The sequence below is a fragment of the Eschrichtius robustus genome, chromosome 14 (genome assembly GCF_028021215.1).
Source record: "Eschrichtius robustus isolate mEscRob2 chromosome 14, mEscRob2.pri, whole genome shotgun sequence".
In the NCBI taxonomy this organism is placed as follows: Eukaryota; Metazoa; Chordata; class Mammalia; order Artiodactyla; family Eschrichtiidae; genus Eschrichtius; species Eschrichtius robustus.
The window spans coordinates 21,319,282-21,339,558 of NC_090837.1; the positions used below are offsets into that span (position 1 = coordinate 21,319,282).

General features: G+C 47.7%; 1 protein-coding gene across 3 annotated transcripts in view; it reads right to left on the reverse strand.

Annotated features, from left to right (window-relative positions):
* The window catches only part of OSBP2 (oxysterol binding protein 2), a 160,710-nt gene that overhangs the window by 137,781 nt on the left and 2,652 nt on the right, over positions 1–20,277 (reverse strand). The window contains exon 2 of one of the 3 annotated variants that reach the window (XM_068562656.1): positions 16,614–16,743. The exons of 1 other annotated variant lie outside the window; for it this stretch is intronic. Coding sequence is in view for 1 of the 2 variants with exons in the window: in XM_068562658.1 (XP_068418759.1) it covers positions 15,430–16,085 (656 nt within the window). In the remaining variant the exon portion in view is untranslated. Of the gene's footprint in view, positions 1–15,429; positions 16,086–16,613; positions 16,744–20,277 lie in introns of those variants that run through there. One more of the 3 variants, XM_068562658.1, reaches the window with a different exon arrangement.

Genomic DNA, 20,277 nt, shown 5'->3' on the forward strand with positions numbered 1-20,277 from the left:
ACACGCTGTCATATTCAATGAGTGTCCGTGTTTTTCAAAAGGGTTTGGTTTTCACCTTCACATATATGGTCAAATGATCTTTGAGAGGGGTGCCAAGACCACTCAATGGGGAAAGGACAGTTCTCTTCAACAAATGGTGCTGGGAAAACTCGATATCTGCGTGCAAATGAATGAAATCAGATCCTTAACTTACACTGTATACAAAAATTAACTCAAAATAGATTAAAGACCTCAACGTTAAGACCTAAAAGTATACAACTCCTAGAAGAAAACAGGGGAAAACCTTCATGACCCTGGACTTGGCAATTGTGACTACGTCAAATTTTAAATGTTTGTACATAAAATGACACAATCAAAAGAGTAAAAAGGCAACCTATGGAATGAGAGAAAAATATTTCCAAATCATATATTTGATAAAGGATTAATAATGAGAATATATGGAGAGCTCCTACAATTCAACAACAAAAAAATCAAGTAGATTAAAAAACGGACAAATGACTTGAATAGACATTTCTCCAAAGATAATATACAAATGGCCAACAAGCACATGAAAATGCACTCAACATCACTAATCATCAGAGAAATGCAAATCAAAACCACAAGGAGATATCAATTCACACCCATTAGGATGGCCATTATTAAAAAAACAAACAAAACAAAAAACAGGGACTTCCCTGGTGGTCCAGTGGTAAAGAATCCGCCTTCTAATGCAGGGGACCTGGGTTCGATCCTTGGTTGGGGAACTAAGATCCCACATGCCACAGGGCAACTAAGTCCGCATGCTCCAACTACTGAGCTCCAGTGCCTCAACGAGAGAGCCCACGCGCTCTGGAGCCTGCACGCCACAACTAGAGAAAAGCCCGCGCACCGCAACAAAGACCCAACGCAGCCAAGAAATAAATAAAATAAACAAATAAAATAAATAAATATAAAAAAAACACAAAGTGTTGGCAAGGATATGAAGACATTGGAACTTTTGTGCATTGTTGGTAGGACTGTAAAATGGTGCAACCACGATGGAAAACAGTATGGAGGTTCCTCAAAAATTAAAAATAGAACTGCCATATGATCCAGCAATCCCACTTCTGGGGATATATCCAAAAGACTTGAAAGCAGGGTCTCAAAGAGATGCACACCCATGTTCTATTCACAATAGCCAAGAGGTAGAAGCAACCCAAATGTCCATTGACAGATGAATGGATAAGCAAAATGTGGTCTATACATACAATGGAATATTTCCTTAAAAAGCAAGGAAATCCTGTCACATACTACAGCATAGATGAACCTTGAGGAAATTATGCTAAGTGAATTAAGCCAGTCACAAAACAACAAATACTGTGATTATTCCACTTTTATGAGGAATCTAAAGTAGTCAAATTCATAGAAACAGAAAGTAGAATAGTGGTTACAAGGGGCTGGGGAGAAGGGGAAAAGGGGAGTTGTTTAACAGGTAAAGAGTTTCATTTTTACAAGATGAAAAAGCTCTGATGATCTGTTTCACAACAATGTGAATATACTTAACACTATTGAACCGTATACTTAAAATTGGTGAAGATAGTAAATTTTATGTTATGTGTTTTTACCATAATTTTAAAAATTACACTGCTAATTAATGACCAAAAAAGGCAGCAGGACTGGGGATGAGCTTGATTTCCCACTGTCTTTACAGCCTATAGATTATCAAATCTAACAATGGCTAGACCCTGATTATGAAAGATGTGGTTCCATACATGATCTGATGGAAATATTTTAACACAATACTTAAGAATTGGACAATTTGGGACTGAGAGAACTCCTGGGACCCAGGAGGAGTCCTAGTAGGTCTTTCATGTGTTTCCTCTCACTTTCTATCCAGCAGCTAGACAACTGGATCCTTAGAACAGACAAAGGGTAAACTACATGGACCTCTAATTCAAACACATCTATTTTCAAAACTTTTGGGGAAAAAGGGGATCAGGACAGTGTAGTAACTAAGAACAATTGCTCTGGACTTAGCTTGGCCTGGACTCGAATCTGGCTATTCAACTTACTAGTCGTGAAATCTTCAAGTCTTTTCAACCTCTCTAGACTCATTTCTCCATCTGTAAAACAGGGACAATAATAATAGAACCAACAACCCCTAGGCTCGTTCAAAGGATAAAATGAAATAATCCATGCAGAGTGCTTAGCACAGGGCCTGACACATATTAAATATGACAAATGTTATTATGAGAAATAAAGCCCTCTAAGGATACATATTTAAGATTACACTGTTGACAGCTTCTGAACAGGCAAGGAAGGGCTGTAGCAGACACTATGTGGCATTTCCCTTGTCCTCCTTAGAATAGGGTTGCCAGGGACTTCCCTGGTGGCGCAGTGGGTAAGAAGCCGCCTGCCAATGCAGTGGACATGGGTTCGAGCCCTCGTCCACGAAGATCCCACATGCCGCGGAGCAACTAAGCCTGTGCGCCACAACTACTGAAGCCCACGCGCCTAGAGTCCGTGCTCTGCAGCAAGAGACGCCACTGCAATGAGAAGCCTGCACACCGCAACGAAGAGTAGCCCCCGCTCGCCGCAACTAGAGAGAGCCCGCACGGAGCAAGGAAGACCCAACATAACCAAAAATAAATAAATTAATTTAAAAAAAAAAGAAAGAATAGGGTTGCCAGATAAAATATAGGATGAAAAAAACAAAGTCCTAAGCTAAAATACATATAGTACAATTAAAAAAACATGGGAGGCCCAGTTAAATTTGAATTTTAAATAAACAACAAATAATTTTTAGTATAAGTATATCCCAAATATTGCATGGGATATACCTATACTGAAATTTTATTTATTTATTCTGAAATTTGATATTTATCTGAAATTCATATTTAACTGGGTATTCTATATTTTTATTTGCTAAATCTGACAAACCTACTTGGAACTTTGCCCCAGCCCCACTCCCAGGTGGCCTGAGCAGTCATTTTTGACCCAGACCTGTTCCCAGACTCCAGTTGATTAAACTTGACTAAAATGGAACCAATCCAGTTTTCCTTCATAGAAATTGGGTTAAGGTAGTTTGACAGCCTCTGCTGTATTGACGGTTATACCTGTAACTCATGAACTCAGGAGCTGTAGGCAGCAGCCACCTTCTGCCACACGGCCCAAGGAGCAAAAAAACAAAACAGACTGGACTACAGGGAGGAAAATAAGAAGTAAATCAGACATCAGAAATGAGAAAAGTGTGCAAACTGCCAGGCAGCCTTTGTAAAACCATTCTGTGGTCTCACAAGAAAGCCTTTTTTAGACACACACATACATCGCTCTAGTTGCTCTGGAAAGCTTTTGCTACTTGCAATCAAAAAGCCTAAGAAATCAAGACAATTGTAGACTTAATTCCTAGGCTCAATATGTCCCATGTTATTGATCTGAAGGGTAAAAATTACTAGGAAGCCACTTTGACCTCAATTCTGGGTCCAGTGATCAAAGCGGTACTGCTGAAAATGTAGTCTCTGGATCAGGTCTGGTCCGTGCATGCCTGCCCCGTTTTCTTGGGACGCTCCCTCTGAGGCAAGCCAGCCTCCAGGGAAGCAGTCTGGCTGCTCTGAAGTCACCAGGCAGTAAGGAAGCCCAAACCAGCCATGTGGACAGAGCACAAGGAGAAGCCCTGAGACTCTATGGATTGAGAGAGATGCCCGGCCAGCCTCCAGATGCTCCAGAACCTGCCATTCCAACCCCAGCCACCAGCTGACTGCAGCCCCATGAGAGGGCCCAAGCCAGAATTGTACAGCCAAGTCCTTTCTGATTCCCAACTGAGAGAAACTGTGAGTGATAATAAAACCATTGTTGTTGTTTTAAGCCTCCAAGTTATGCAGCAATAGATAACAGATAAGCCTAGTGCACAGGCGCAGCTGTCCTTGCCAACAGTTTCACTGTTTAGCAAGTACCTGATCACAATGGGACGAGACTAGCTTTTCATGAGGCCTCCAGAGCCAGCACTCCTGCTGTGTGGTCACATGCAGGGCCCAATCCTGAAGACAGGCGAGCCAGACAGGGTATCTCCTGAATGAAGGTAACAGGTGGGGAACCAAGAGGGGGCAAAGGCCCCCCAACCATCCCTTCTTGAGGGAGGCTGCCCACTCACAGGTCTCCAAGTGGACCAGGGACATATCTACCCCAGGGAGAGCTGGAGGGATGGCTTGTTTGGGTAGGAAGACAGTCAGAGCTTCTGACACTAAGAGGACAGGCTCCGGTGGTGTGGAATTCCAGAAAGTGCTGGATTCAGATCTCAGTTAGGCCACCCACTAAGCGATGCCACTGCAGTGGGACAAACCCTGGCTTTCTCAATTGTCATCAGGACATAATAACTACCTTTCTCCCTGGGTTGTCATCAAGTGGGATGACACACGCATAAGCACCTTATACACCATTAAGCAGTGTTCAAATGTGGTCATTATTAGAATCTAAGATAGAACAGAGAAAAAATACAGGGTATGGTCTCCATCACCATTTTCATCTCATGCATTGAATTTTTCTTTGTTGAACCAAAGACCTTAAATACAGATAGGACAGCCTCTGCCCAGCTCATGAGGACATGGGGCAAATAGAACAGCGAGGTTTCATACCTCTGTCTCCCCTCTTTTCAAAGATTCCTGCAAGTCAAAGTAGGCTGGTGTCAAGGCCAATTCCTGTTTCCACATGCTTCATCCTAGCACCAGCCAGCCTCCCAGTCAGAGTATAGTCAGAAATGGCTGACTCCAGGGCTGAGCCAAGACAAGTTCAAGAAGAGCCTAGAACATCTTTTCAAGCGGGACATGGGAAGCTATCAATACCATCAGGGTCCTTTCCAGAGGACTCCAGAGCCAACTGAAGACGCCCCCACTAAGCAAAGTTAAGGCAGGATGATACGAGCATCATTAAGGGCTAAATGGCATTTATCCTGCCTTTCCTGTGTGAACTGTATCCCTGAGTAACCAATGAGTAGTAGATGAGGGTAAGTTTCTCTTTATAGAAGTATTCCTTCTAATAAATGAGGAAGAATGATAGAATTAGGTTAATCTAAGACTGATTGTTACCACCTGCTAATGTCATAGACCTAGAAGTCACCAGACATTATGAGCTCCTGATGGAAGAACACATCACCACCTGATCAAGTTTCTAGATCTATCTACCAAATTAAGGAACTACAGAGGACACAGGAACACGTTAACCTACACCAGGAGGATGCAATCAGCAAAACCTAGACTGTGGGACATTCTATAGGTAGACCTTATTTAGGTCCTGATACAAACAAACGTATCAAAAAAACCATTTATGGTGGAGGGAGGGATAGACTGGGAGTTTGAGATTGACATGTACTGTACACACTACTATATCTAAAATAGATAACAAGGACCTACTGTATAGCACAGGGAACTCTGCTCAATATTCTGTAATAACCTAAATGGGAAAAGAATCTGAAAAAGAATAGATACTTGTATATGTATAACTGAATCACTTTACTGTACACCTGAAACTAACACAACATTGTTAATCAACTGTACTCCAATATAAAATAAAACATTTTTTAAAAATTTATGACAATTGAGACCATTGAAACTTTGAACACTAACTGGATATTTGATGATAACAAGGAATTATTGCTAATTTGTTTTAGTTGTAACAACAGTGTTGTGGATATGTTTTTTAAAATCCTCATCCTTTAGAGATACATACTGAAATATGTACAGGTGATGTGTGATATTTGCGGTTCACTTCAAAATGGTGTGGGGTGGGGGCACTGAGATGAAGCAAGATTGGCCAGGAAGTTAATAATTGTTGAAACTGGATAATGGGTGCACGGGGGTTCATTATACTATTGGCTACTCTTATATATGTTTTAAATTCTTTATAACAGAGTTTTAAATGTAAATGAAAACAGTGAGCTCTCAATGTCATTACATCAGGATAAACCTCAGAAAGGAGCTGAAAAGCTGGGCCATGTGTAGCCCCCGGTGGTCACTCCATTTTCCTGGCAATTCAGTGACTCCCCCTGAGCTACTGCTATAGTCCAGGCTGCATGTTCATGGTCTTTATAACATGCAGAAAGATTAAAATTACAAAGTGTCTTCTATGGAAAAAAAAAACTTCACTGAAATTTGAGAATCTACAAGTACAAGGCACTATGCCCAGCCCCCCAGGGGACACTACAGTGGGAAGACACAGCCCTATGCTCTGGTGGGGAGGAGACAGACCAACATCCAGCTAACAGGGGTACACGGCCAAATGACACAACACACAAAGGGGCATCAGAGGAAGGATGGTTCTTCCAGCCCAGCTCACGGCAGGGGAATCCAGGCAGGTCCAGGCTGAGATGACCTGGAATCAGACTGCTCGGCTAGGATGTCTGCAGCAATGAGGAGGGTTCTCCTTGCTGCAGGGGGTGGCAGGTGCAGGGATCTGGAGGAGAGAGTGAAAGGCATGTGGTTTGCAGAGGGGGAATAAGGCGAGTTGGGCAGATGAAGAGTCAAGGCTAGAGGAAGGAGGGTGGGGGGAGCCAACTGGGAAGGGCAGTGAGTGGTGAGCCCAGGGAAGCCACAAACTATAATTTATACTTCAGGAAGACAGCACCTACTGCTGCTTCAAAGGACCACACAATCTGGCAGGTTCCGATGCAAGTACAGCAATGCCACCTGCCCTCTTCTTGGTTTAGGCAACGGCCCAGCAATGTAGATCAAATGGTGTGAGTTGAGATTGTTAAATCAGCATTTGAGGTGCAGAGCTGTGGCTAAGCACATGACGAGGTGCTGAGAGGAGTGAAGCTAAGTGATCAGACCTCCGAGAACACTTAAAAACAGAAACGGACGCGGGAAAGAGTCGCTCGTAAAAGAAGAAAAGCATACAGCACCCAGCATGACCCTAAAACTCAATGACAGTTTGCTTCATGTGTGTGATGAGCCTCCTAAAGCCACATCTGTGTGGTGACACCTGGCACATGACTCACCGCACATGAAGCTGCCAATTTCAATTTAGTTCAGGGGTGTTTCCTACCATCTCCTCCTCTCCACATGTCAGTATCCAGAGTAGCCTTCCAGGAAACAGGCCCATTTCCTCCGTATCTCTTTCCCCCTGGGATAAGGAGATATTGATCTTGGTTTAAGGAACCTCACATCCTTTTCACAGGCCTGTCTTTCTTTATTGACATCATTTGCCAACTGCATCCCAGAAGATTACAGGAGGTATAAAAGCCGCAGGCTTGAATATAAAGCCCACTGGGAGGCCCCACGGCACTGCGCCTGAACCCGCTGGCTCTTACTGACTGGCCAAGATGGATGCAGGCCTCCCTCCTCCTCCTCCTCCTCCTCCTCCTCCTCCTCCTCCTCCTCCTCCTCCTCCACCCAGTGGGTTGATGACAGTACATGTGCTTGTCTCCCACGCTGCCTTGTGGCCCTCAATGACTGATACAACCAAAGCTGCACGCTTGCTGTCACAATGTTCTAGACTGCTCGCCGGCCCCAATCTTAGAATAACAGACCCTCCCTGAAGAAGGTAAAAGGGTCAGCAGGAGCTGAAGAACTCACACCAGACACTCCACCAAAGGCACAAAAGGGAAGGTCCTGCGGAGGAAGGAGGTCCATGTGGCAAGTGTACCCTTGTCACTTGCAAACCTGAGCCACCAAAGGGCCTCAGGGGAGGTCTAGGTCAGAAAAGTGCCTGAGAAGCAATCAAGGGCCAACCACGTGGGCGGAGGTCCCAAAGAGAAGGCCCTCAGCACACAGAGCAGCGGACCACGAGTTGTGTGAGACGCCCTGCAAGCCTGGCAGGAAACAAGAAGCCCCTCTCCACTCAGAGCCAAGTGTAAGCACTTGCTCTCCTTGAACCAGAAAGCGCCGGTCCTGACCTGACTGACATCACTGAAGTCTGCAGGGAGGAAGGAGGTGAGCCCGAGACTGCTCATCCTTTGAAAGGCCTGCATCCAAAGCTGGCCCTAAGAGTCTGGATTTGGCGAGCTCCTGCGACACCTCGGGGTTCCCCTAACTGGTAAGCGTGACTGACTACACCCAAACTGCTTGTGCAAACAATGTGTGGTCCGTGCTGCACACCTGCTTTCCTTCTGGGAGCCTGGACTCTGGGACCGTGCCAGGCAGAGGGTACCCACGTGACCAGTCCCCCCATAAAATCCCTGAGCGCTGAGTCTTTACCGAACATCCCTGCTTGGAAACCTTTCACATGTGTGTCACAACCAGCTGCTGAAGGAATTAGCATGTCCTGCATGACTCCACTGGGAAAGGAGCCCTGGAAGCCTGTGCCTCGCTTCCCCAGATTTAATCCCATGCCCCTCTTCGCTTTCTGCTTGTGCTTTGCTTCCCTTCACTGTAATAAAGCAGGCTGCGAGCCCACCTCGAGCCGAGTGCTGGGAGTCCTCCCAGTGGGTCATTGAATCTGGGTTAGTCTTGGAGACCCCAACATGGCACCCCAGCAAGGAGTCTCCCCAATGTGAGGTGGGTGGGCGCCTTAGCACCGGCTGAGTCAGCAGGCTGGTGCTGCCCACGAGTTCCCACTTCTTCCCCCATTTAACAGGACAGTAAGGAAGAGGCTGCACTCCTCACCGCAAGCGTGAACTGGAAATCGCTCTGACACCACAGAGAACCCCATGTTTGTGAGGGCCTGTTATCCAGTTAGATCTAACATTTTAGGGCAGAGGCCTCACCTCTGACACACAGCCTGCTTCCCACAGGGTCCTGCACATATAACACATGCAAAGCAAACCGTCACGTGCACATGAAACTAGTTTAAAGAGCTCTGGGATTGTGAAAAGCCCTTTTAAAAGTTTTATCTTTACTCGCCACTCATCCAGTCACTGCCACACTTTATGAAGTGACAAATCATCCTAGGGACACAGAGACAACATGCACAAACCCTTGTAACCCTATGGAAATACAAATGAGGACCACAGATACAAGGCTGTTGGTTCATGGAGGAGCCTATTTCAACACATTCAAATCTGTCAACATAACATATCCAAATAATCTGCAGTTCATAACTATCACTTTTCCAGCACTCCTGGCTAAGCCGGCAACCTCCAATTCATCTTCCCAATCTTATTTCAGCAAACAAGTTTTCAAAATTGAAAACAAATTAAGAAAAGTCCAAGTTGGGCACTAACATACTTGCTTTCTGAAACCCCATAAAATTGCAGGCAATTCTCATTCATTCACTCACTCATCCATTCAGATTAACCAAGCTACTGAGGGCATATCAGTGGCAAAGCACCGTGCTAGGCTTCATGTAGAACACGAAGAAGATGCCAAACTTGGCCACGGTGTTCCTTTGGCACAAAGCTGTCTGCAGAGATGCCCATACACAAACCCTGTAAACTCCCAAAGGAGGAAGATGTGGTCCTTAGGTCAGTCTGGGGCTACTATGGATATTTCAAATGGGAAAAACCCAAAGTGGGGGACTGCTAACCCAGGGGTTGGAACTGTTGAAAGAGATGCCTGGAGAAGACAGGCAAATCCAGGGCCCTCGGGGAGGGAGGTGGCACCACACTGGGAACCCTGTCCAGGACAACAGCTGGGGGCTGGGGCACCAGCTCAGCAGAAGGCAGACCTGAGCCAGGATATGGTGCTAGGAATGGGGAGGAAGGATGGATGAAAGGAAGGAGACAGGTAGGGCTCAGCAGTTCCATCTGATGTGGGGTGAGGCAGGTAGGAGGCAGCAAGCGTGACTCAGAGGTTTTCAGCTATTCATAGAAAGAGGAAGGTCAGGAAGGGGAGCGGGTTGTAGGGGGAAATCATAATTCGTGTCACTAGACCTTGCTAAGAACGCACTGTGCTTCTCCAAAACACTCTGCCAGTCCACTCGCAGGATCTTTGCAACTCCCTCATGCTAAACGTTAAAGAAACGGACTTCAAACCAATGTTTACACATTATCAACTTGGGCATTCCTTTTCAGCCTCCTACCTGGCCTCATAGTATGAAACACTGGATGATGTTTCAAATTAAGGCTGAATCCAATATAATAAGGCCGCCTTCTGAGGTGGAAACCCCAGCGGCTTAACCTGAAGACTTGCACCTTCAACTTCATGTTTTCAGGGACACTTTGCAACTGGATAGTCTTTTCCATCTCCATCCTTCAAGCATCACCTAAACTGATATTAAAAATACGCCCTGGTGGTCCACTGGTTAAGATGCTGTGCTTTCACTGCTGGGGGTCCAGGTTCGATCCCTGGTCAGGGAACTAAGATCCCACAAGCCACGCGGCCAAAAAAAAAAAAAACCAGCCACAGACAAAATGAATGGGCATGACTGTGTTCCAATAAAACTTTATTTAAAAAAAAATAGTCTCCATGAGAGTTTGCCTTTGAGAGTTGGCCCCACTGGAGGAAGGAGTACTTGATCCATCCTAGAGGCAAAGATGTCTTGGCCACCACCCCAAAGTGGGCCCAGCTCACCATATGTTCAGTGGGCTTCCTCAGCCAGAGGACTTTCAAAACTTACTTTCACTTGACTGTAGCCTTCTTTCTTATAGACCCAGACTAATTTCTTTGAGCCCTTCCTTGCTAACTGGCTTTGCCATTCCTACCCATACATCAGTCTGAACAATAATAAATTAAAACAAAACATTTTTGTTTCATATTTTGTTTGAAATCATTTCCTGGGAAACAGATGTCATTTATAATGTCACCAAACAGGCAACTTGTATACAACAAAAGAGAATTTTGTTTAATCAAATCAATTTTGTCATTAATGTGAATAAAACTTATGGTCAAAACACTCTTTCCGTCAGGACTTGCTGGGGCTAATACCTTTGAAAATTCTGCATCATTTATGAATTCTTCCATGTTCCCTGGGAGATGAGAACTGGGGATGAAATTTTTTAAATGGGAACTAACAACCAAAAAAGAAAAAAAAAAAAAAAGAGCGCAAAACCATATTCCCCTTATTGATATTCGAATATTCAAATAGATATGGGATTAAGAGTGCCAGGCAATGGAATAAGAACCTCGTCTCCTGTATTTATATTCCTAGCACATTGTTGGAAAGAAGTAAAAACCTGCCAACAATTACCCAGACCTCCCAGAAATACTTTCTATATGTGACACTATTTACAAAGAGCATCTTTTTATTCTTGATAATATAAATTTACTAAGCCCAGCTGTTGGCACTAGGTACTTTCTCCCTTAGAATAAACTTGAGCAATCGAATGAGCTTTTCCAGCAAAATCTAGGGCAGAAGCACTCGAGGAAGCGATACTTAATGGAGAAATTCTAATCCAAACCCCCACTGATTTTCAAGTAAAAATAATGGGGATTGAAATGCAGGTCAAGACTACAGTGCAATAACCATTTAATTGGCAAAATCAATGCTGACAATACCAAGTTCAGCAAAGGATAGAGATCCACAAGAATCTCTTTATTTCTTGCCAGTGGGACTATAAAGTGATACAACTGCTTTGGAAAAGAGTTTGGCGTTCACATTCTCCACAACCCAGTGATTTCACCCAAGAGGAACGCCCGCACGTGTACAAGCATTTTTGTAGTCACCCATCAAGAGGAGCATGAATAAGTAAAAAGTGCGCTCACATCCTGGGCTGTTATAAAGCAGTCAAAATTAGTCCCCCAGGGCTTCCCTGGTGGCGCAGTGGTTGAGAATCTGCCTGCCAATGCAGGGGACACGGGTTCGAGCCCTGGTCTGGGAAGATCCCACATGCCGCGGAGCAACTAGGCCCGTGAGCCACAACTACTGAGCCTGCGCGTCTGGAGCTTGTGCTCCGCAACAAGAGAGGCCATGACAGTGAGAGGTCTGCGCACCGCGATGAAGAGTGGCCCCCACTTGCCTCAACTAGAGAAAGCCCTCGCACAGAAACGAAGACCCAACACAGCCATAAATAAATAAATAAATAAATTTTAAAAAAAACCAAAAACCACCAGCTTAAAAATAATGATAATAATAAAATAAATTAATTAAAAAAAAAATACTAGTCCCCCAAAATCATATGCTGTACAATATGCTTTTTTATAGTTTCAAATGGTTGAAATGAAAAATGTGTTTTTTAAAAAAAATTGCATATAGGTTAAATAAAACTAAATAAAAAGAAAAGAAAGTGGATGGTGACCAGGATTTGGATGATGGTTATCTTGGAGGGGGGAAGGCTGGAAGATGGGATCAGGGAGGGAGGACAAGACACGTGCCCGCATTTTCTCCAAACACCAGGCTTCGCTTAATTAAAAGAAAAAAATTAGAGAGTGGTCTTTCCGAAAGGGAAGCTAGCAAGAGAAGCAGCTCTGATTCCTTCCCCAGCTGTCATCCCAGGACTAAAGCCGACTCTACCTGACCCCTAAGGAAAGGAGATCATGAATAAAAGTTCTCTCATTCTGTTTGCAGCTCCGAGCACTTGAATTTGCCTCTATTCCAACCACACACACTTGAAGAACTACTGAGAACTGGGGTTCTGGGGCAGGTTGGAGGAGGTGACCCATGCCCGGCGCTGGGTGCAAATGGAGCCCTGGATAACCTGCGCTGTCAGGACTGTGAGCGGCAGGCCCAAAGGGTGCTCAGTCCTTGAGCCCAGCAGGCACGACAGCCAGGCCTGGTCTGGAAGGCAGGATTCAGACCAGAAGCAGGGACAGGAGAGTGGTGTCAAACATCTGAAGTGCTGCGAGGCCCGAGGAAGAGCAGACCAAAGCCGTCTTCCAGAAGGCAGAACTGGAGTGCAGGGAGAAGTGGTGATTCCAACTCCACCTCGGACAGGCCTTTTCTGCACTTGGAGACTGACTCATCTCCTGTGGCACTGGAGGCACAGCCCGCAAGCTGGGTGCCTCAGGATACACCACTAAAGTTTGCTCCTTCGGCCTCAGTTTCCCTTCCTCTAAAATGGGAATGAAGACACCTTCGTGGCCGGCCTCACGTGGGGCTAAAGGAGGGAGAGGGCTGTACAAATGTCAGGGATCATTCATCCTACCCAAGTGAGTCGAGCAACAATTCTGCCCACCTTGGAATCTAGAAGTGTCCACAAATGAAACTACAGAGCTGGACTGTGCAAGCACACAACAAGAAAACTTGTCCCCACCCCCTTCTCCCCCCAAAACCAGTATTTGTCCCCACAACCTTATCAGCAAGCAAGAAGAATTTTTCTTAATTACCCAGAGAATCTGTACTTTTGAGATAATCTTGAAATGCTAACTGTCTATACATAGTTATCTTAAGAAAAAAAGAGGGACTTTTTTGCTCTTCCAATTAAAATAAAATAAAAATACATAAGGTCAAATTTTACTTCCACTAGAACTAGGCCTTCCTGCCACTGTGGGACCCTAGACTCATAAACATTACCCTGACCTCAAATACTGACCCCTAGTAGTACCTGGTAAAATGCACATAACTCAGAAATGCTGAACTCAAGGATGAATAGGCATTAGGACACACATCTGGGACAGGCACAGACTTTGGAGTGCAAAGGGCCTGGGTCAGAATCTCTCTCTACTGCCTACCCTGCCCAGTGACTTTGGACAAGCCACATCCCTCTGGCAAACCTCAGAACTCCTCATTTGTACAATCCTGGAACCCACCTCACACTGTGATTTCAATGATGAAATAAATGAACATAACATAAAACAGAGAGTGTGGTCCACAGTCGACATGCCCTATGTGTTATGTCCCTTGCCTATAAGAAGACAGAGTGACATTTATAGCAAATCACTGATGATCCCTATCATTGTATGCCTTGGTAAAATGTTTACACACCTGAGTATGCGAAGTGGGATAAAAACACCATTTGGAAAAGGATCTCTTTTTGCTCAGTTGCCACATTCTAAGAACACTCTGTCCTGTGATCTGTATGGTGCAGCCAAGTAGGCCGAGGGGCACCAATGACACCACATGAGATGAACACATTAGAAACACAGGTCAGGGCTTCCCTGGTGGCGCAGTGGTTAGGAATCCACCTGCCAATGCAGGGGACATGGGTTCGAGCCCTGGTCCGGGAAGATCCCACATGCCGCGGAGCAACTAAGCCCGTGCGCCACAACTACTGAGCCTGTGCTCTAGAGCCCGCGAGCCACAACTATTGAGCCCTCGTGCTGCAACTACTGAAGCCCTCGCGCCTAGAGCCTGTGCTCCGAAACAAGGGAAGCCACCGCGATGAGAAGCCCGCACACCACAACAAAGAGTAGCCCCCACTCACCGCAACTAGGGAAAGCCTGCATGCAGCAATGAAGACTCAACACAAAAATAAAATAAATAAATTTATAGAAACACAGGTCAGCTTTCTCCCCTGCCAGGAATTAAAGACAGTGATCCCCACTTTGAGTGGGAACCATCACTTAAGTTCAGTGGAGCTCCCAAATTCTCGGTGGCATCACAGACTCAACTATCCTCTAGAAGCTGTGTTCCAAAAAGGCGAGGAAGGACCATATAAATGCTCCGGTGGTTGACCTGAAGAGATACTGCCCAGCCGAGTGAAGTGAGCAAAGTGACCCGAGCTTCAACAAACAGAACGGCAGGGCCCTCCTGTCTGCAATGACAATGGAGCTGTGCTTCTCAAACTGTGGCCCAGAGCAGCATCACCTGGGAACTTATTAGAAAAGCTGAATCTCAGGCCCCTCCTACACCCACTGCAGCAGAAACTCAGCAGCGGGGCTGAGCACTTGATATTTCAATAAGCCCTTCAGGGAATTCCAGTGCTCGCTCAGGTTTGAGAATTGATAGTATAGAGTGATCAGAGATCTCAAAGTTTAAACCGACCATCCCCAGGAAATATACCTAGACGGCCTTCAGGATCTTTCCCCCTTTCAATCCATTTCAGTGGAACACAGTGTTAGCTATCTCACCACTGGACTTCACTGTTGAATCCCACGTTGCTTCTAGAATAAGAAAGGCCACGGTGGGACGCTTCCTGGTTCTCCACTGAATGCCAAGATGGGCTCCTGAAGGGCAGAAGCCACGTCTGATGCATCTGTGAGTCTGCTGTGCCCCCAGGCCAAGGCCCAGCAACCAGCAGGCACCAGGAAAAGTGGGAAATAGTCTGACCAACTGAGGAGGGAGCAGGAGCCCTTCCTGTGAGTGGGTCCCAAGGACTGAACAAGGTTACTGTCCCCCTCAGTCCCTAATACAGGGATCTTAGCTCCTGAACCAGAAAGCTCCTGAATCAAGGACGTTGGGGGCTGACTCTGGCTGGCTGCCCCAGGTCCCACAACTAACAGGACCAGAGGGGTCCCGAGGTCCCAAATCACTCCCTCACTCCAGCGTCCCTGCTCACTCCCTAGACCCAAGCTTGCCAGAGGTCATGTCCACAGGGGCTCCCCTGCCTGAGGTCAGGGCCCCAGCCCTTGAAGGCTGGCCAGAGGCATTATTTCTCCTGCTGGAGTGCGCGTTCCCAAACATCCCTAGGCCAACGGCAGTGCCCTCCAACTCTGGATGCCCTCTGTCACCATGGCTGCAGCATCACCACCCTCCCAACTCAGCCAACCCACCCTGACACTTCCATACCTGTAGTAAGACAGGAGGCCGTTGCTAAGCACGAACCAGCGGCGCTGGTAGCCCTTCAGGTAGTTGGTCCACTTGAGAAGCCAGCCCTTGAAGCTGTCCAGAGGAAGTGAGACCATCGGGAGAGCGGAGGGCGTGCCACTCCCTGGCACTGGAGCCCCAAGATGTGTCTTCACCTGCCCTGGTCGCAGGGCCTTTGATGCCGGCAACAACCCGGACTCGAGTTTGGTCAAGGGCACGCTCCCCACTACTGGCCCCAGCGTCAGCACCTGCTCGGATGGGGTCTTGGTGAAGGGCCCAGCCCCCAGGCTTGAGCCCAACTCTTCCCTGGGCCCTGACCCGGTCCCCAACCCCTGCAGCAGTTCCAATTCCTGTTTGAACCCTGGCCTTGGCTCAGACATCTTCCTGGACTCAGGCTCCGATCCTGGCACCGTCTCAAAAACTGGCTCCGACTCCTGTTCTGACACCAGATCCCGTTTGGGCTGGGGCACCGGCTGGTGCCGAGGCTTGGGCTCCGGCTCGGAGCCGGGCGTGGAAGCGCTCATGCTCGGCGCCGCCGTGTGGCAGGACAGGCAGGGGACAACCGTGAAGAACGACGAGAGCCCGCGGGAGCGGCCGCTACAGCCACCGCCTCGGCACAGAGCGGCCGCTTTCCCCATGGAGCCCGCCGACCGGAGCGCGGCCGAGCCGGGGGGAGGGGGGAAGCGAGAGGCGGAGGCCTGGGGCGGGGCCGGGGGCGCCGTCACGAGCGCGCGGCAGGGGCGCGCGCGGGTCCCTCTGCTGTCCGTGCGCCCCGCGCCGTCTTCGTCAGCGGGCTGGACTTGGACCCTCGTCCCTCCCTTGCGTCGCCAGCTCCCGGCTCCGGGGCTGGCCCTTGGAAGGCGCCCAGGAAACGCTTGTGGGGCGAGAGCTTGGCGAGCGGGCGACGCGGAAGGGACGGCGCGCTTCGAACCACCATCCCTGCCTGCGCCCCAACCCGTGCCAGGCGCTGTGGGAACAATGATGAATGCGGAGCCCGCCGGCTCCCAGCGCAGCTCTGTTCGCGGGCCCCACGCCGGAGCTCCCCGCCTCTGACCCGGGCAGGTTCGCTCCCCAAAACCCAGAACATGCGCCCGAAGCGCAGGGGCCCAGCCGGATGATGCTAAAAGCTGAGGAGGACGCCCACCGCCCCCCATGGCAGCCATTACCTGTCTATGGGTCCCTCCCGCTGCCACCAGGCTCAGGGGCCCGAAGCCACCGCCCCACCACCGCCTGGGCCAGCTGGCCTCTGCTTCCGCCAGGGCACTTCGCCGCAAGTGGCAACATAGTTCAGGCTCTCTAAAGGAACAGAGAAAGAGTTTAGTAAGCCGAGCGTTTTAGTACAAGGAACGCATCCGAAAGCGAAGTTCTTGGAGCTCCTGGACATCCCTGGGTAATCTTAGCTGGCGGTCTGTGAAGATGCTGCAGTAGCCTATGGAGTTTTACCTGTCTGTGCATTTTCCTAGGGGGAAGGTCCCTAGTTTCCATGGGATTCCCAAAGGAGTCTGTGATCCCAGAAAGGTTAACATCACTGATTTTAAAGAATCTATCCCGGGCTTCCCTGGTGGTGCAGTGGTTAAGAATCCGCCTGCCAATACAGGGAACACGGGTTAGAGCCCTGGTCTGGGAAGATCCCACATGTTGCAGAGCAACTAAGCCTGTGCGCCACAACTACTCTGGAGCCTGTGTGCCACAACTACTGAAGCCCGCGCGCCTAGAGCCGGTGCTCTGCAACAAGAGAAGCCACCGCAATGAGAAGCCCGTGCACAGCAACAAAGAGTAGCCCCCGCTCGCCACAACTAGAGAAAGCCTGCAGGCAGCAATGAAGACCCAACACAGGCAAAAATAAAAATAAATAAATATATTTTAAAAAAAGAACAGGCCAGAAAAGTTTGATCAACACCATGTTTTTCATGCCATTGCATTTAAGCATCTTGGGGTGGGGTGTGCAAGCTCCATTTAGCCACAGCTCCCACCTCTGCCTATTGTCCTAAGGCCACGTGCACTGACCTCCCTGGCCCCTGAACACATGTGAGCTTGTGATCACCTCAAGGGGTTAGGACATAGGTTTCTTTAAAATATTTAACTGGTTTCTAAAACTTTGAAATTGTAATGCTTGCACTATATAAAACTGAAGTATACAGGATACATAATGAAAGAAGAACTCCCCTCTTCCCCCTCTCTGGGGCTAGTGTATTGATAGTTTCTACACATCTTTCCAGAAATGTTCTAAGAGAACAGGTCCTTAAGATGAAGTGTATGGTTTTCATAAATTACATGTAAATTTTAAGTGTAAGTGCCGATTTGTGGTAGGTTTCATCATAATCTTAAAGGGGTCCATGATCCCTCCACATTAAGGACCACTGACACTGAGACTTTTAGCTCAGGGTATCTAACAAGAACCCATGTTTGCCTTCCATCTTTCTTGAGACCCAAAGAGACCCCGCTGAAACAAAAGTATAAAAAATTCCAGAAGTACTAAGCATTCAACAGCAATAGAGATAGAAAGAAGACTTCATTTAACAAATGTTCATTGAATTCATATCATATGCCAAGTCTTCTTCTAGGCCCTGATGAATGAGCAGTGAAAGAAATCTGACAAAAATTCCTGCCATCCTGGAGCTTACATTCTAGTAAGAAGAGACAGAAATATACCAAATAAATCATTTAGAAGGTGACATGCCATGGAGAAAAAGAGAACAGTTAAGAGGCCTTGGGAAGGCCATGTTGGGGGTGTTTCAATTTTAAATAAAGATGGATCACTGAGGGAATTCCCTGGCAGCCCAGTGGTTAGGACTCCGAGCTTCCACTGCGGGGAGCACGGGTTTGATTCCTGATCGGGGAACTAAGATCCCGCATGCCGTGTGGCATGGCCAAAAAAAAAAAGAAAGAAAGGTAGAAAGAAAGATGGATCACTGATGAATGAGAGATTTCAACAAGTGCTTAGAATATGGAAAGAGGATGAGAGCTCTTATGAGCAAAACAGGTGGAAGCAGCAGCTGAGAACACTGTCTAAGCCAGCTAAAGGGGAGGTAGGAGCCAGCTGGCTTGAGAGAATCCAGGGAGGCTTTGGGCTCAAAGTCAACAGGTTATGACAGAGGGTAGGAGCGAGAACAGGGAACTAAAATGGGGGATTTTATTCCTCAAACAGGTTTGTGAGCCCATGGGTCTCTTGTATTATTTGTATGCCGTACACATATTTTCCAATATCCTTTTATATCTGCTCAGTGTATAATAAACATAGACTCACGTAACAACCTGGAGCAGGGACGGCCAGGTGGGGGGGGGGGGGGGCGGGGTTGGTGGGAGGATAACTGCTCCAACCCACTGCCCTACCCCTCTCTACATTGAAGTTTGCAATGTGCAGGTAACATTTCTCCCAGGCGGAAAACAGTACGTCTCTTCTCTAAAGAAACTGAATGAAACACCTGAGGTCAGCAAGGGGTGGCAGAGTGGATGTCGGCACCACAGAACACAACCCTCCTGACTCTGCTATTTCACATTCTGCCCTACGCAGAGCTTCCAGCCAGATATTCTCATTCGGCAAAGGGACAAGAGGTAAGCCAGATCTAATTGCATAACAGCAGAGGAAATCTACACCGACTTATTTTACAGGGCACTTGTTAAGGGGCATAGAGCTGCAAAGCAGCTGACCTGGGATTTGAACTGAGGCCTTCCTTCCAAATTTGTGCTCTTAGCTACATGCTGCCCTGCCTCCCTCTTAGCTTGTGCATCTCTTTTCCTGGGTAAAGGAGACACAAACCAGCATCTACATTTGTATCTGTGGCCACAAGCTGACCTGGATTTTTCTGGCTTTGCTCGGGGCAGGAGTTGCTCCTGAGTAAATGTTACTCAGCAGACATTTATGGAGCATTATGTGTGCAAAGCTCTGTGCCACATCCCAGGCTTGAGAACAGAAGGAAGTGCAGACATCAGCCACCAGCACCACCCCCCTTGGAACAGTTGCAGGTGAGAGAGCTGAAGCCCAGAGAAAGGTTACTGGGGGAGACAGGGCGTCCCAGTCAAGGCCTGCTCCTGGCTCAGCCCTCAAAGCCCTGCAGAGTTCCCGAGTCAGCGGCTGGACGAGGCTCTGAATTGTAATACCCGAGTAACACTTCCCAATTCAACAATGGGCTGGGCTGGGATGCATCCATCCTCTTGTTTGTGCTAGGGGTCGCCAGGAATTAAATGATTTGGTCTCCCTCCCAGGCCCTGGCTCACAGGTATGTGCCTTCCAGCAGATCCCAGCTGAGTGCACATGCGTCTGCTGACCCCTTGTGGTCATTGTGGGATCTGTGCTGGCCCAGCAGTTGGGGCCTTGGTTGCATCTCTGGGACTTTCTGCCCTGGTGACCTCACTTCTCAAAGCGCTTTCCCACCACTTATCTTGTGGGGTCCTCCCTACAATCCCAGGAAGTGAGGAGAGCCAGGATTCCCATTCCCACTTTACAAATGAGTGGCAGCACCCTGGCATCCAGTCCCAAATCCAACACTAATTCCTTATCTGACCTTGGCCAGTCAGTTCCCCACTCTCTGCCTCTGTCACCCGTTGATGAAATAAGAGAAATGGCCTGCATGAGGCAGCTCTGAGGTTTTTCCAGCTCCCCAAACTCTCAGCGCGGAGATGTGACTTGCCCAAGGTTGGAGTGAATCAGGGCAGAGGCACTACCAGTTGGCAGGTCACCCCACTTCCCCACAATGATTGGGAGAAGTGAGAGGTGTCACAGCAAACAAGAAAATCAGTTTCTCCACCTTTGTGTTCTGATTGTGGGGTGAAGTGCCACATGGACAGATGGATAAGTGAGTGGATGGGTGGATGGGTATGTGGATAGAT